The 18,218-nt window shown below is 41.0% G+C and overlaps 1 protein-coding gene across 1 annotated transcript; it reads left to right on the forward strand.

Annotated features, from left to right (window-relative positions):
- On the forward strand, window positions 330-2,552 carry LOC109843617 (phosphatidylinositol N-acetylglucosaminyltransferase subunit A-like). Its single transcript, XM_020412569.1, is given in 5 exon segments — window positions 330-1,020; window positions 1,264-1,664; window positions 1,953-2,297; window positions 2,300-2,386; window positions 2,389-2,552. Coding segments are annotated over 5 exon segments (1,464 nt in total). The 5' UTR covers window positions 330-472; the 3' UTR covers window positions 2,472-2,552.

Raw genomic sequence — 18,218 nt, forward strand, 5'->3', positions numbered from 1 at the left:
CATATCCATATCATATTTTAGCGGATATGAATATTAATTTTACTTACCAATACATATCTGCATCCGCATTTGTACATGTGATTAATAAGCCAATACGGATACAATATCCGAGTCGTACTCCGGAACATTTGCACCCTATTTGTAAATCCATATAGTACATGCCTCAAACTACCTTAAGCTAGGTAACAATGGAACTAAATAACCACGACTTGAAAGCAACAATTTCCAAGATAAAGTGCCTAACACGCTAACAAAGTCAAATAGTTGATGCGTTCCCTCAACTCAAACCTATTTTTCAAATTGAATTTTTGTTTGAGAGTAACGCATTCACGAGGAGAAGGGTTCCTGCGAAACGCACTCAAACTTCCCTACTTCCTCACGTTAATTTGCCAGCTCCCTCTTTTCTCCTCTCAAATTCTCGCTTCCTAAAGAACTCAGAACACCCCTAACTTGCTCCATCTCACTTCCAAAAATGGCCCCAAACTGTGCCAATTCTTGGCCCAGAAAATCTCCCTCCAATCCTTTCCTCAATCACCTCCGAACTATTCTTTTTGCCCTTCTCGTATTCTCTCTGGGTGCTCTCTTGCTTACTTTTCCCACCACTTCTTCCTCACTCTTCCACACTTCCCTCACTTCCAAACACTTTTCCGGCGACCTCCGAAATGTGAAATTCTCATGGAATTTACTTACTTTCTCATCGGATCGACCTCCCCCCACTTCCCTCAAAATCGCTGTTTTCTCCCGTAAGTGGCCTGCCGCGTCTGCACCAGGCGGCATGGAGCGGCACGCGTTAACTCTCCACACCGCTCTCGCTCGTCGTGGCCATCGAATTCATGTTTTCACTTCTGCTCCGCCCCCGAACGAAGCCGTGCCCACTTCCACCGGCCACCCGAAACTCCACTTCCTTGAAGGCCCGCCAGGCCAATGGCGGTGTGAAGATGCATGGGCCTTGTTTGAGGCCGAGAATCTCGTAGAGCCTTTCGACGTTGTCCACTCCGAAAGTGTCGCACTACACCATAGGTACTTATTTGGGGTTAATTGCAGCTAGGTACCCAAAACGAATTCTACTACGCCCAAAACACACTCTAGGGTCTATCTGCAACTTAGAAGTACGGGAATAGTAGGTTCAATTTGGAAATAGTATAGTGGATCTGTCCGCACTTAACCGTGCTTAATTTTGTGGAAGTCGACTTCCACTCTTAAATACTTTATTTTCCACGCAACTCATTTCAATTTTTTTTTTTTAATACCAACCTGTCACAGGTTTGCTAGCCGATTGCCCAATCTAGTAGTCTCTTGGCACGGTATTGCACTTGAAGTCCTACATTCAAACATCTACCAGGATTATCTCATCCGTGAGCTTGACGAGCCGACTAGTCCCTCTTTCAACAATTCCCTCTCTTCTTCGATGTTCAAAGTTCTCAGTGAGATCAGATTCTTCAAGAACTACACACACCATATTGCGGTTAGTGATAGTATGGGTGAGATGTTGCGCGATATGTATCAAATACCAAAGGGAAGAGTTCATGTTATTCTCAATGGCGTCGATGAGGATGAGTTTGGACCTGATAAGAATCTCGGTGCAAAGTTTCGATCGGAAATTGGCGTACCCAATAATGCCGCAGTTGTTATGGGCGTTGCTGGGCGTTTAGTTAAAGACAAAGGTGATACAATTAGGGTTAATGGAGGATAGAATCATGTACTATGGCCAAATTGAACTTAATAGCCATGTAGTGCAATTATTGCAGATAGACCATCAAAGTGAAAATTGAACCATTTCAAGGGATCTATTTGTAACAATAGATTTTTCACTCATGGGGTCTAATCTGCAACTATAGAAATCTTTCATTTGGCCCATATGCAACAATTGAACTACAGGAGTAGCAAATTCAATTCAGCATCTTGAATACTTATTAAATTTTGAATTGACTGTTTGAATTGTCGCATAACAGGACATCCTCTACTGTTTGGAGCATTCTCCAAACTAATCACCAGGTACCCAAAAGTCTACCTAGTCGTCGCCGGAACCGGGCCTTGGGCCCAAAGATACACCGATCTCGGCCCAAATGTGATCGCCTTAGGTGCCTTGCCACCGTCCAAGCTCAAAGCATTCTACAATTCCATCGACATTTTTGTCAATCCGACGCTCCGTCCACAAGGGTTAGACCTCACATTGATGGAGGCAATGCAATGTGCGACACCAATCATGGCGACTAGGTTGCCTAGTATCAAACAGAGCATCATCATCGAGGAGGATTTTGGGTTTATGTTTGCACCAAATTTGGAGGAATTGATCGAATGATGGATGCAGCAGTGTCGGAGGGAAAGAGGAAGTTAAGCGCACAGAGAAAGAAAGTTAGAGAGTATTCGGCATACTTGTTTACGGCTAGGAAATGGCAATGGCATATGAGAGGTTGTTTCTCTGTGTAAAAGATGAGCGGTATTGTAGTTACCCTTTGAATTTTGATTGAATTCATTGTTTCCAGGGTAATGATAATTTTTTTTTTTAGAAAATAAGTAAAGTGCACTGGATAAAGAATTTTAGAAGTTAAGTCCTTGCGTTGGCTTGAGAGTTAAGATTAGGATCATTTTGTAAGAGAAGCTGAAGTGTTGACTGTTGGAAATGGGTGTAGATCCATACCTTGTCAGCGGCGAACGAGGCGAGCTCCGGCGAGGTCAAGCGGCGGAGGCGAGCTCAGACGAGTTTGAGATCGGAGTCACTGGCTGCAGGCGATGCTCTCCTGGAGAACTCGAGGTCGGCGGCCTCGTGCTAGCGAAGTCCAGAGCTGGCGAGGGAGAGACCCTCTGCTGGCGAGTTTTAGGGCTTCAGGCGAGGCCCTTTATGCTGGCGAGATCAAAGCTGTTTTGAGTACAGGCGGATTTGATAGAGGACATGCGAGCTCGGGTTTGAGCAATGTCAGGCGAGCTCGAATAGGTGTGAAGATCGCCTGCGTGTGGAGAGAGGATTTCGCCTGCTGCGGACGTGGAGGCGAAGGCGGACTCACCTGCGCATTGGGTTGGATCCAGCTGGATCCCACTCGTTTTGGCCCTAGGGTTTCCCTATTTAAGGGAACCCTGTGCACGAGAATGAGCTGAGTTTTCTCTCAGCGATTTAATTGCAGAAGCCTGGCGGCGGCATTAAGGAGAGCTCCATTAGCAGCTTCGAGCCGAGATTTTTCAGAGGAAAAATCTCGTGATCCTGTAGCGATTTATTGAAGAGAGAGAGGAGATTTTACTGTTGTAAAATCTCACGCCTTTTATTTGAACAACAGAGTTTCTGTTGGTTCATCTCTTGAGAAATCTCAAGTTGAGATTTGCTCTTTACAAGCTTTGTAATCTTCTTTAATATAAACGAAATTATTTGTGTGGCTCCCGAGGACGTAGGCAAGTTGCCGAACCTCGTTAAAACTCGGTGTTCTCTGTTCTTGCAATTATTTTTGATTTGGTGTGATTTCTTTTTTTCCATTGCTTAACACAAAATCCGGTAGGGCAAATTCCGCAGAACGGGTGTCAGAGTGTATCTGATATTATTTTCCTAACATTGACATGGTTTCTACAATTGAGGGCCTTTGTGTTGGATCTGAGAGATGTAAGTCTAGAAGGGGATGAATAGGGTTACTGTTGTTTTTTTTCTAAAACAAAATAGAATATGCAGTGGAATAGATAAAACAAAAGCGATTAATGATAAATAACCACAAATGACAACTAACCAAAAACACACAAAATGTTATAGTGGTTCGGATGACAATCATATGTCCACTCTTACTTCTCACGAATGGGCTTTCTTACTATGTTAAAAGTTCTTCTAAGTCACAAACCCAATTCAATATGCTTACAATACTGCACACTAGAATCTATTCGAAACAAGTCATCTAACATAACTCTCCACAATGAGTAACACCCTCAACCCTCAATTCCAACCAGCTTGAGTATACCATAAAAATAAGTTAAAAATAAAACCAAACAATCACAATTAAGCTTAGACATTAGGAAAGATATTTACAGCGCTTTTGATAAACAAACCATCCTTTGATGAATCTAAGTGTAGCACGATGAAGAACAGTGTAGATGATGAATCCAACGATAACTCTTTTCGCTAAAATGATCCAAAGATTGTGTGCGTGATGATGGAGAGTTTATCAAGGGTCCAGGGGTCAAAGCCTTTAATAAAATCTCTTCTCAATTCAAAACCCTAGAACTCTCTCTTCTTTGTCTCTTTCAATGATATATATCCCCAATAGGTCAGGAAAGAGATTTCCTAAATGCTATAGAGTTTGGAGATCAAATGAATAACGAACGTCTGAGATTAAAACTTAAAATATACAATCAGCTGATTGTATCATCGATGGTAGCTCTTGACCATTGATGGTGTCATGGCCTCATCGATGGATTATGTCATACCATCGATGATCTAAAAACCTCTCTCCAGAAAATCATCAATTTGTCCTTGTAGATATCGACGAGCTCACCTACCATCGACGAGTCATTGTTAACCATCAATGGTACGAGGCTGAAATCAACCTTTGAGCTGATTTTCACATTATTTTGTATCGTACACTTCTTATACCTGTATTTACATGTAGTATAGCATCTTATACAATTACTAGTACTAAATGAAGAGTTTTTTATTACTCAAATAAGAGATATTGTACAACTACATCCCAATAATTTGCGCTAGATCATGATTTCTAATTTGTGTAGCTGTGGTTGGAACCTTGCAGTTGATTGGTGATGATACAAGTTATGATATTACAAGGAGTGTGGTTTAGATGAAGATGAATTACCTAATTTATGCTTAGTTAAGAATAAACACACAACTATAAAAGAGTAAGTGTGAAGTTCACACCTTTTAATGTGACAACTAGTGTGAGCCTCATCACATGGCTATCACTTTGTAGCTCATTTAGCAAAATAAATCACCGCCTCACACTAAACATTAGCTCTCTCGATGCAATACAATTCTTGCAAGAATGCAATATTATTATATGTTTGGTGGGAAAAATGAAGAAGGAATTTGAGATTGAAATTGTTTTATTCTCTCTAACAGACTTAGAAAAAGAATAGATTACAATTCTCTCAATGCAATCTCTCTCTAACAAACTTAGAAAAAAAATTATAATTCCTCTTGATCGGTTTCCCGATTTACAAAAGAGAGAAGGGATAGACGGGAACCCTTCCCTTTGTTTAATATGGGTTCTTCTTGGTGTCGATGGGAGATCAGATCCTTGTATCTCGTTAACGATCCGAATGTTTAATAACTCTTGATTGACGTTAAGGAGAACTTGCGTGGCAAGTTTGAAAACAATTCTTAACGAGTTTAATAACTCAGTGTGAGTTTAAACTCTGTAAAAGAGTTGATTTGAACCAAAAATTAGTTTATAACTCTTAACGAGTTAATAAACTCAGAGCGAGTTGCAAACTCTGTAAAAGAGTTGAATTGATTTAACTAAAAATCGGTTTATAGGCCAAGAAGTTGCTCCAAAGCTTTAGAATCTTCAAGGATGATCGTTCAAGATTGTTGAAGCTCTAAGATAACCGAAGATCTCCAAAAGCCTCTGCCAAAGCCCCTCTTTTCAAGATCGCCTCCTTTCCCTAACTCTGATCCTCTCTTCTTTAAGATCCAGCCGTGAAACCCACTATTTATAGGGGTTTAAGGGATGTAACCGCCCCCTTAAATCTCTCCTTAATGAGGGTTTACGGGGTGTAACCACCCCCAATGAAAGTACCCTAGAGGGGGTGAATAGGGTTATTACTGATCTTATTAGATATTAATGCTGATTAAAATTAATTAACAAATATATCCTAGCAAGATAGATATTCGATTGAATTAAAGCAATGATATATATGCAAAGGGCAAAATAAACAAGAAACAATATAAACAAATAGTGGACACAAAGAGCAATCCAAACACAATGATATGATCACGGAGTTCGGACCTTCCGTCCTACGTCTCCTCTCCCCACTCCCGGGGAGAACTCCACTATTGACACACCCGGTTTGAAAGCCAGAACATCTCTACACACTCCTTTTTCTAGCTCACCGAAAACTCTACAAATCTCTCACAATGTACATACACAAACTACAACCTCAAGTGTTGGTCCTCACGTATCGCCTTCCTCAAGTGCTCAACTTTACTACCTCTCTCTAGGCTTTACTACCGACGTCACTCCTCTTGATATCGACTAAGTACTCACCATACACTCCTCTTGGTGTAAATGTGTATTTCAAGGTGATTCTCACAAATAAAGTTCAAGTACAATGATTTGTTCTCTAACAATGAATGAGAACACTATGAAACTCACTCTCACTAAATCACTCACCACAACCTAATAATATATTGTATGAATAATATTAAAAGCTCAATTGAAGTGTGTGTGATAAATGAGAATAATAAAATCCTAACTTAAATAAAACTAGCTAAGATATGAATATGAAAATCAAAAGATAAATAAACTAGATAAAAGAGTTAGAAATCTTCTCTATAAACACAAGGACCTGTAGATAGATGATGAGGATGAATTCCTCAGTTAAAATCAAAAGCTTCCTCCTTGTGAAAAACTCCCCTTTTGAAACAAACTTAAAACAATGCTTAAACCCAACTAAACTCTTTCAAAACTTGATTTAAAACAATTTCTTCATATTTGTAAGAGTTGAATGCACTGGGGTGTTTATAGGTACTCAAGACATCAGCCAAAACCCAGAGAAAAAGACAAAATAGCTCAAAAAATAAAAATCTGGAAACTACACAAAACTAGTCGTTGGAAAGCTTATCAATCGACTGGTGGTTTTATCAGTCGACTGATGAGCTGACCGTTGTAAGCATTTACCAGCTCATCAGTCGACTAACTACCTTTATCAGTCGACTGATGAATCATCAGTCGACTGGTCAGTCGACCAAAATGAAATAGAGACTTTTGGTGATTACAGGCACTTTCATCAGTCGACACATCAATTGACTGATGTCATCAGTCGACTGGCCAGTCGACTGATAACAGGTTATCAGCTTGAATCGATTTTGAAATTGAGTTTCAAGACTCTGTAAAAAATAGTAAATAAATACCCAAAAAAAATGAAACTTTATAAACAGTTTATAAACATTTTGACAAACTTGTTTAAAAAGGAATTTTGCAAAAAGGTTCTCATATTTTTAAAAACTCAATGTTTATCAAAAATATACATAGTACGTATTTTTGATGAATCTTGAAAATGAAGTTTGACATGTAAGAACATGTGGAAACTTTATGAAATATTTTTATAAACGTTATAAAACATGAATGTAATGTAAACAAGATTAATAAACCAATATTGTATTGTTTTCTTAAATAAACTCATTTTGTAATAAAAACAAACTTGTGTGTTTGTATATATATATATTGAGCTTGAAATATATTCACACAATATACGCGATAAAAACAGCTAATATACCAAGGCTTGATGGATCTTCAATATGCTCATCTTGGTAACGGATGAAGCTAGATATTGAATATGACTTCATGTGTAATGGCTTTATTGCACTATTCAGCCAACCTCCATTTGATGTGATTGTGTAGGCTCAATCCATCCAACCTCCAATATGGGTATTTGTGTAAATTACCTAACAAAATAAATGCAAACACTCGACACAAATTATTAGGAATTGTTTGTGATCATCAAAACAAGATTAGGGAGTAGGCTCATAAACATGAGACCTAACAATCTCCTCCTTTTTGATGATGACAATCAATCTACACAAAGAAATATAAAATGTGCATGATATATGAAAGAATATGTAAATTGTAAACATCATGCATAAAACCAAGGCTATACTCACAATGTTTCTCCCCCTTTGTCAACATCAAAAATAAGGGAAACAACAAGGATGAAGAGAGCGAAAGCTCCCCCTATCATAAAACATAAGTGAGTATAAACAAAAAAAATATGGGGAAGGCCCCCCCTATAAAAAATACCATACAAAAAATATGCAATGATGATCATGGCAAATAAATATGAGTAAGCATGGATATAGAAGGTCCTAAACACAACTCACATTAAAGACAACCAAGTGATCACATATATGTATTATTAAGAAATGAGTCACAAGAGTCTAAAACATAGATATACATCCATAGGATATATATCCAAAAAAATCAAAGACTTAAAAATTAAAAATAAAGGATCAAATGATTTTTTTAATAAATCCAAAATAAAATTCATAAGTTATAACTTATGATTGATTGTGAACATATATAAATACATTATTATGAGAATGATGTATCAATATGTAAAAACAAAGTATAAGTTCATGAAAACTTATGAAAACCAAAATCTTATTCATGAAAAATAAAAATGATACCAAAAAGAGCATAAAGTATCATTTTAACAAAAATGAGATGAATGAGAAAATACATGATTCAAATGACACTCATGCTCAACCAATAAAAAGAAATTCTAAGCAAAGAGATTAGGCAAAGATGTCCACAAAAAAAATATTTTGTATCAATGTAGATAATGGACATATCTTTCCTATTTTCATGATCATAAAGAAAAGTTGTCAAAAAACTTATAAGTTTTATCCATAAAGATCAAAGATTAATATGCTTTGGATAAATACATAAAAGATCAATATACTTATTTTCAATAAAAAACATGAAACATTTGTTTCAACCCATATGAATGCCAAGTAAACATGATATGAAGTGAAAGATCAATAAATCTAGGGGGTTGCTAAAAACATAAATCTCCAAAAAAAATTTGATCAATAGAAAAGATCTTCTTTGTACAACTTAATCAAACCATATAAGTGTTCGCGGGAAAAATTATTTTCATTGATGTCATTGTTTTCTTGAGCAACAGTTTATCGGTTACAAAAGATCCGGTCTTTTTATAAGATCCAGTTACAACAAAATCAAGAAAAAGAAAATCTTAAAAGATTACAACTTTCCTTTTCTGGAACAAATCACAAGATCCTGTTTTGCGGTCTCTTGCTTGTGTGGGTTCTTTGCCTGCACCGGGGTTAATCCGTGGACCACCGCACGATCTTGATCCGATCGGATCTACACGGTATGACGGGTGTTATTTCACGAAGGAAATAACAGCCGAGGGGATTATTTCACCAAGGAAATAATAGCCCTAAGTAATCGAAATCGACCAAGCAAAATCGATACTCTTCTCGGGATTAAAAACCAAGTTTTGATCTAGAGGATGACCGTGTAGATCTCAGGTCTGATCTCTCTCGAACTCCTGCCTTATTTGGCGTGGATGATCGCCAAGCACCAGATCTGAAAAGTCCGAGTCTTCAAAGCTCCAAAACTCCGAAGTTTAGCCCTCAATCCAGCAGAGTTTTCACCTCAAACGTTCAACCAAAAATCCAACCTCTTAAACAATGAGCCTTTAAGTCTATTTATAGGCACCTCAAACCAGATCTGGGCTCAGATCTGGGCCCAGATCTGGGCTGAGCCACCTAGGTGGCTCGGGCCCCCCGCCCCCAAGGTGGCTCGGTGAGCCACCTAGGTGGCTCGGCCACCGAGCCACCTAGGAGTGGCTCGGTTTTGGCCGAGCCCTCTAGGTGTTTGTTTCTTCGCCCGTTTTCCAGTTTCGCAATGTATCCGAACTTCATTGTTGATCTGGAGTCTGATTTGGCAGTCCGGATCCTGATTTGGTAGTAAATCCGCTTTGGCGTTCGAGTTCGAGTCTGCTCCCGATCTTGTTTGATGTGGTGGACTCTACGGTTAGATGACTCGTTGATTCATCAACCCGTTAGCTTGATTGGGCACGCGATTGGATGTATTCCGTCGTTTGCGTGCGGTTCGTTAACCTTGTCACCTCGTTAATCTGCTTCGTCGCGTGTCACTTGGCTTCGGTGTTGTGGTCTAACGATCATGCTTAGACATATCGCCCGATGGTTCGTTGGTTTGTCGAATCACCATGCCGAGCTGTGTTAAGGGACCTATAAGCAGTTTTATACGCCTACAGATACCCCCTTCAAAGTATTTCAGCCTCATTCTTTTATAGAAGAGTCTGGAATACTTTGGATATGATTGTACCAACCTTCAATCGGTGTAACGGGACCTTGGAATGGCTTCTATTCTTGATTCTTTTAATCCTCCAAGCTATTCGGTGCTTTGTCGAATGTCTGCAAGGATTCCGGTGCTACATTTATTGTTTGACCGTTGTCGGAATTTTGAACTTCAAGTAATTTCCTGATTTTCTGATCTTTAGCTCGTGTTTGTTGTTTTAACATAGAACCGACCATCGATTGTTGGCGTTGAGTCTTCATTTGCAACGCGTTGTCCGGCGTTTGACACAGTTTATACTCGTACGTCTGCTGGAGTCTTGAGAAGCAGTTTATACTCTTATACTTTTTGGAGTGTTGTTGAGTTATCCTTAAGAATATTTTTAGAAAAATACTCTCCAGAAACTTCTCAACAAAAATAGGGAATAGTTTATACTCGTATACCTTATTGGAGTACTTTTCATGTCCGAATGAGCTGAACCGGCCTGATAATGACCCAAAAAAAGCAGTATTTGGCTCAAAAAATCTTCTGACCCTTCCGAATGTGTGGGAGAGGAATGAATAAATAAGGGACTAAACCATCGGTCGATTTGAAGTCGTTTCGATACTCGGTTTAGCTCCAATTTGAATTTTGGTTCAAATCTGGTTCAAACTTGTTCAGAACTGGTTCAACCTGGTTCAAGACTGGTTCAACCTGGTTCAAGACTGGTTCAGGACTGGTTCAAGACTGGTTTAGCCTGGTTCAGACTAATTCATCCTGGTTTTGTCTGGTTTAGCCTGGTTTGGCCTGGTTTAGCCTCCTTTGAACTGATTTAGCCTGGTCTGGTCTGGTTCAACTTGGTCTGATCCGGTTCAGTCTGGTCTGGTCCGATTCAAGGCTGGTTCAACACTATAAAAGACCTTCTTTTCCTCTCTTTAGGGCCGGCCCCCCCTCTCCACCTTTTTGGAGTTTTCTCTTCCCTCGTGCATCCTTTCTCCTTCAAACCTTCAAATTTGTCTTAGATCTATCTTTCCTTTTGATTTTAGACTGAGAAATCCCTCAAAATCTCCATATAAAATTTTCTCTCAGTCCCCTCGCGCACGTGGTTCGAGCCTCCTTCAAGATTTGATTTTTGTTGGATTCTCGAGCTTCTCCTCAGGTAAATCTTCCATAATTTTGGCATAGTTCATGTTTAATTCAGTATATGAATTTGTGGGATTGTATATGAGGGTTAGAGTTGTGATTTGTCGCCCCGAGCTCATATTTCAGGGGGTAGAATTTGGAGATCTGAGGGGTTTAAATGCAATAAAGAGGGGGATTTCAGGGGGTAGAATTTGGAGATCTGAGGGGTTTAAATGCAATAAAGAGGGGGTAAAATTTTAGGGTAAGAGTTTGTCACCCTAACTGAATTTTTTTTTTTGTATCTGATCCCCTAATTTATTTTGCAGATCACCATTTCGCATATTCCGAGAGGTCAATCCCCTACTGCGTCGGCTGATGGCGTGCTTCCCTCGTACACTGGTGAGCTCTTTTTTTGCGTATTTCAAAATTTGTAGATTAATCCTTTTTCCCCGTCTTGTTCTCCTTGGTGAGACAATTGGGAAGAGCCTTGATTCTCCTTGGTGAGGATTGACGCTTTAAAAGATAGGTTTTTCTTGGTCAAAACCATATCTCAAAGTAAATAAAGGGGGCGTTTTGAAGTTGCATTGTGCCTTATAAAGCAGGGATATATTTTTGATATACCCTATCTTATGAATGCACAATGTGGCCAAACCGTCTCACCCTTTATAAGGCAGTGACTCTATCTTACCTATTCGTAAGATGAGTTCAACTTCCTTTTATAACTGAGACTAACAAATGCTTAATTGCTTGTTTCCAGTGGAATATCCCTCTGGAGCGTTCTCATCTCATGCAGTGGACGGGCGTCGTGACGAGTATTATTCGACCTCCGATGATTTTTCACCTATTCCACTTACTCCTCAGTTTGCTTGTTGCCCAAGTGGTGAAGGAAGGTGGACATCGAGTTCTTCGACAGTTGATTACTGATGTGCCTTTCGTGAAGGATACCAGCTCTGTTCAGCCTCTCAGGAAGACTGACTTTTTATTCGGTGATTCTGTTAAAGATCCTGATGTAGTGTTTATTGATGCCGAGCAGTGGCTTCATAAAGATGACGAGGGTTTTCTATATTTGCCTAAGATTTCTCGTCACCGCTCATTGACTGAGCTCAGGTGTCAAGCCGTGACACGGGAGATGTCGTGGCGTTTGACAGAGGAGCATGAGAGTGTTCACTGTGGCTATATTACTCATCAGGCAGCTCCTGGTTCGAGTAGGAGTCATATCATTGGATTGCGTCCTGAAGTATTGGGGCTGGATACACTGCCGCGTAACGAGTTTCTTGCTTCTGCTTCTACTTTGAAGAATCGTCTCGCCAACTTAGGACGGGAGATGCCTGTGCCGCGCCATAGATTCTATGGCTGGGTCCATTCTTCAGACAAGATTTGGTGGGCTCGTATGACGAACTACGTCTTAAGCCGATGGAGCAAGGAGTTGCACGCTTGTGGTCTATATGCAGCTATTCGTTCCACCATGTATGGTTTACCCATCAGCGCTAAACATTTCTTCGCTTTGTACGAGCTCTATAACCCGGATTCAAACACTTTTCTGACTAGGCACGAAGAGTTGGGCTTGGCTCTCCATGAGATGCACAAGATTTTTGGTTTGCCCATGGGCCAGATGCTATATCAGGAGTACTTTCCCTCCAATCATGAATTGAGTCAGCTGAAGGACCGCATGCCCAACTGCTATGAGACTTTATGGGATCTCACATGTCACTACCATATTGCTTTGGCGCAGTCTGAGCCTTTAGCGAAGAGGACTAAGTCACAGGTGAGCCTGAAGCAGTTCACGTGTTATTTGTTCAGAAATCTAGAGAACAATTCTGGAGAGGCTATTTGTGAGCTGGCAACGCTTACTCCTTCAAAGGTTAATGGTCTGCTGAAGAAGATTGACGCTCACTCCTATACCATTAGCAGTCCCGAGAGTGGCTTTCCTGTAGGGACCAAGTTTAAATCATTCTTATGGCATGCGACCACATCGATTTAGCCGATGACCCTTCTTGCCGGTTACCTCGCTATCTGGTTAAAGAAATGCATGGTCCCGTATCAGTCTGGTGATATTTTGCCATTACAAAAAGGAACTTTCGCTTCTTCCGGTGATGGTAGCTAACATTCATCGAGGGCTTCGACAGATTTCTAGTACTTTCACACAGAAAGAAGGTGTACCGTCGGCTCGGATTCCCCTTATTAAGGTGGAGCTTCTATACACTTATTTGATGGATTGGTTCGTCCTTCATCGTTCTGATATGATATCGGTACCTAACACCACAAACCGCTCTGTTCCCCTACTACAGTTGTTTGAGAATGGCAGGTGGGAGGGGCGAGGATTCCTTGAAGTCAGGAAGCAGCTATAGGTCGACAAGTGTTGGGTATTTTCCACTTGCTTCCCGCAGTTCTTCAGCCAATATGGCGAGTGTTTGACTGATGAGGAGAGGCCGAGGGGCATCGAACTCATTTAGATATCGGCTGCTTTAATTGGCTAATGAACATTAGGCTGGGTTATCTGACCTTCCGGGTGAGGAATCAGTATTTCATAGAGCCATATCTACCCTGCCGATTCGCTTGCCAGTTTGGTTATGATCAGCTTTATGTCGGGAACCCGCGTCAGTAGCTTCGGACTCATGGCGGTTTGGTGGACAGTCTCCAGGCATGGCTGTGGACTGTGACGGGCTGTATTGGTGCTAAGTTCAGTCTCCCGAGTGCTGAGCATCAGTTAAAGCTCACATTCTTAAGCTGCAGGTGGTTGTTAGCAGCTAACAAACCCGTCCTCGTGAAGCCGATTGCAGAGTTAGTGGCTGAGGAGGCTTCTCAGGCTGATTCTCGTGTGATTCGGGAAGATGCTCGGTCACAGAGGACGCGGAGCAAGACTCGTCGAATTGACGAAGAAGGAAAAAAAGACCTTCAATTCTGCTGAAGAGGCCTCAGGCGGAGATCCGGAAGATTACGAGGAATATTTCGAGCGAGGTTAATCACCTATCTTTTCCCTCTGTCTTCCAGAGTTATTAATCTTGACAACTGTTTGATGTTTCAGGGACAGTGGCTGACAAGGAAGAATAATTCCGTCCTTTTACTCAGGCGAGACCTTCGATTGTTGTCCCAGCTGCTAGGCAGAAGAGACTAGCCCACAAGCCGCGTGCAGATCCGCGAGCATCTGAGATGGATTTGGCTGGTGATGATCCCGCTAGCGACGGAGGTAACATCTACCCTATAGACCATCCTCTTGATCATTCAGAACTTCGGGCTTATGCTTTTTCATCTCTATATAGGAGAGCGTGGGGAAGGCGAGATGAGTCTCGATCCTGCTCCTCGTGATTTTGTATTTGCTGGTGAGTCTGACTTACCACACCAGGTAGAAAAGCCTGCAGAAGCTGCCGACGTTAGGGAGACTATCAATGTAGGACCCGATTCAGCGAATCCAGGTACATCTACCATTGACAATATACCCTTTAGATGGCAAACAAAGGAGTTGAACGATTCAGAATTCGTGCCTCCCTTAATTGTCTCTATGCTTCTTGCTCTTTTAGATAAATTGCAGGGGGCAAATATGAACCTTGGGAGTAGAGAGGCTAACACATCCGTAGGAGGTAACTCATTTCCATTGGTCGTAGTCTCTTTATTCTTCTTTCGCATTTATATTTTCTTGTGTCAGATTTTTCGACTGATGATTTCAACGAGGACGGTTTGCTTGTGGACACTCCTATGCTCCACTTCATATATGGCTCTCCTCAGACTGATGACCAGTTGCCTGAAGATATGTTTCCTGAGTCTACACTCCCCAAGAATCTCGAGGATGGTCCTTTTGAAGGTACGTGCCTCTTCTCAGGTTAATTATAAGACTAGCCATTTTTTGACTAATGCAGCTATAATGTGATGAATCTGAGAATTCCGTTTTGTGTTTGACAGAAGCTTTTGTCGAGACTGATCCTGTTGAGCCGACTGTGAGACCAACTACATCAGCTGATACATCAACATCGGTTACACCTCCACTACCCCCAGTGACTCAAGGGGAAGGAGGTATAAATTAAGCAACTGAGAAATGTCATTTATTTCCTCATCAAGGCTTTTGACGGATTTCCCCCTTTTTGTGTAGGGCTTTCTTCTCGGCTTCATGTCCTCGTGAAGGAGTTGTTATCAGACAACGATCCTGAGAAGATCATCATCTGTATAGAAGTTCATTCCTTCTTCTCCTTCGTGAATACTATGATTGGCAAACTCTTCCACGGAGGACTTTTCCTTCACCAATTTAAGCCTTTCCTTGATCCAAGAATAAATTCAATAAGGGATGCAAGATATCCGGATCTAGCGAAGGCTATAATTGATGACCTTGATTGCCTAGAGCACGAGCTTCAGATGTTACGTGAGCTCCGGGATCCAGGTGCCTCTTCATTCATTGCTGCCAATTTGGATACTCGCTTACAGACATAGCGCGATACTCGAGCTTTTGCTGAGTTTGAGATTCAGGTGCAGCGGGATCGGGTAGACTGAGTTGAGGCCAACCTTGCTGTTAGATCATCTTCACTTGACGATCTTGACTTTTCTATTGCCTCTTGCGAGACCAAGATAGAATAGTTCCGAAGAGGACTTCATGAGGAAGAGGAGACTTTGAGTATCCTTCAAATGACGAAGGTACAGGATCAGCAAGCCCACACTGCCTTATCAGAAGAGGAGACTTTGAGTATCCTTCAAATGACGAAGGTACAGGATCAGCAAGCCCACACTGCCTTATCAGAGGAGTTGAAATCTTTGAAGCAGAAGCTGGTCGAGACGGAGGAGGTTGCTGTGAAGACTTTAGCCACCACTGAAGAGTCCATCAGAGCTGAATTGCAGAATGAGCTTAGGCAAACTTATGATGAGAAGCTATCTAAGTTTAGTCGGCAGATTTTTAGCCATGGGCTTGATGTGTGATTTCATTTACCGATTATTTTGACTTTTGATCCTCTTAGTGGAAATGGTTTTATCTTTATCTTTATTGTGATTTCTCATTCTATTTGGAATGATTGACCATAATACTCACAGGATTTTTGGCAAATCCTCAGCCCTCAACGGGTTTGATAAGTCTTTATCGACTACCATTTGAGTCGGGCTAGCATGTGGATTGTCTAAATCCGTTCCACATGTAACGTTGTGCTAAGAGAGTGAATTCTCTGAAACTTTGTGCTATGATGTCGAATACATAGGCTTTACCATTTGTTACGGGAATAGGCTACCCGGCAACACATGTTAGGTATTGACTTAAGATTTTTGGCTAACCCCCAGCCTTCAACGGATTTGATTAGCCTTTATCGACTACCGTTTGAGTCGGGCTAGCATGCGGATTGTCTAAATCCGTTTCGCATGTAACGTTGTGCTAAGAGAGTGAATTCTCTGAGACTCGCCGCTACGACTTCGAATATGTAGACTTCGCCATTGTTACGGGAATAGGCTACCCGACAACGTGTATTAGACGCTGACTTATCCCTACTTAGGCTTCGGGATAAAAGTCCCCAGAATTAGGTTCTGGTGTCTTCTTGGCCAGTAAAAGACTAATCCGGCGACGCGTGTTAGGCGTCGGCATATCCTTTCTTAGGATTCAGGATAAAATTCCCCATGTGTGTAAGGCATGGATTTTGGTGTTATTAATAACAACCTGCCACAATGTTGAATATGTGGGCGGGTGTTCTTTTTAACGGTTAAGAACTAACCGGCAGCGCGGGTTAGGCGCAGACTTATCCCTGCTTAGGTTTTAGGATAGGATACCCCAGAATCGAACTCTGGTGTCTTTTTCTACGGAGAAAGACTAAACCGGCAGCGCGTGTTAGGCGCAGACTTATCCTTGCTTAGGATTCAGGATAAACTTCCTAGAATCGGATTCTGATATCTTCTTCAATTGGTAAAAGACTAAATCGGCAACGCGTGTTAGTCGTTGACTTATCCCTGCTTAGGATTCGGGATAAAATTCCCCGTACCTGTGAGGCACGGATTTTAGGAGTTAAAAAAATGGTGTTTTCTCTTAGGGCAAAGACGAACCCGAAATAGGAGAGAAAGAATTTTATATTCTATCTCCCAACACTGAAGAGGAAGAATTTTATATTCTATCTCCAGTTAGAAAGGAGACTCGAGGTGGGGTCTCCACCCCCAGAATCTGAAAAGGTAAGACTAGGAGTGGGATATCCACTCCGAGAATCGAAAAGATTTGGATAACCCTAACTGTCGGAAGGTTTGATTATCGAACTAAAGATGAATTTCTCATTTATCGAGAGTGAATTGTGGTTTTGGTCCTAACTGTAGGAAGGTTTGACCAAGCGAGAGTTTGAGATAGCCCTAACTGTAGGAAGGTTTGATCATTCGATTTGAAAGTGGACCTCTCGTTCATTGGACGAATCGAGAGGGGATTTTGATTGTGGTCCTAACTGTAGGAAGGTTTGACCAAGTGGGAGTGGGAGTACAAATTATAATGGGAGTGTTGATTTGTACAAGTCACTCAGAGGGGGTTCCTAATGTTAAGTGACAAATACTTAACACGGAAGGTTTAACAATCATCAATGATTAGGATATTAAAATTCCAAGTACAACGTTCGGATTTAACAATAGGAATGTTGAGTGCACAGACGCATTGGGAGTTTGAGTGGATTCAACCGAAAAAAAATTTGGTGGTCCCACCGTCAATTAGTCTGATCGGTGGGGGATTTTGTGATGGAAGACTGTGAGTTGTCAAACACCAATGGGAATTTTGTGAGGAAAGATTTATCCAACGAAGTGATGGAATCTCGTCTCAGCAAAAGAGTGTTCGGAAATCACAGTGAGAATTTAGTGTTTATCACTTTGTTTGTAATGATCGGGTTATCCCTAAGAAAATTACATATAGTATTCTTACGGGAACTTCCCGTTACATGAATCATCCACCCCCAGCTTCTTTGTGAAACTGAGTTTATCATTGCATTCGGTTACATGATCGGGTTATCCTTAATAATATTACGTATAAAATTCTCCAGGAACTTCCCTTCAACGGTAAGAAATAGTTTAAACTCATATACCTATTAGAGTATCAGGAAGCAGTTTAACCTCTTATACCGGTCGGAGGATTGAGAAGTAGTTTATGCTCTTATACTTGTCGGAGTCTAGAAAGGAGCAGTTTATACTCTTATACTTATC

The sequence above is a fragment of the Asparagus officinalis genome, chromosome 1 (assembly GCF_001876935.1).
Source record: "Asparagus officinalis chromosome 1, Aspof.V1, whole genome shotgun sequence".
NCBI lineage: Eukaryota > Viridiplantae > Streptophyta > Magnoliopsida > Asparagales > Asparagaceae > Asparagus > Asparagus officinalis.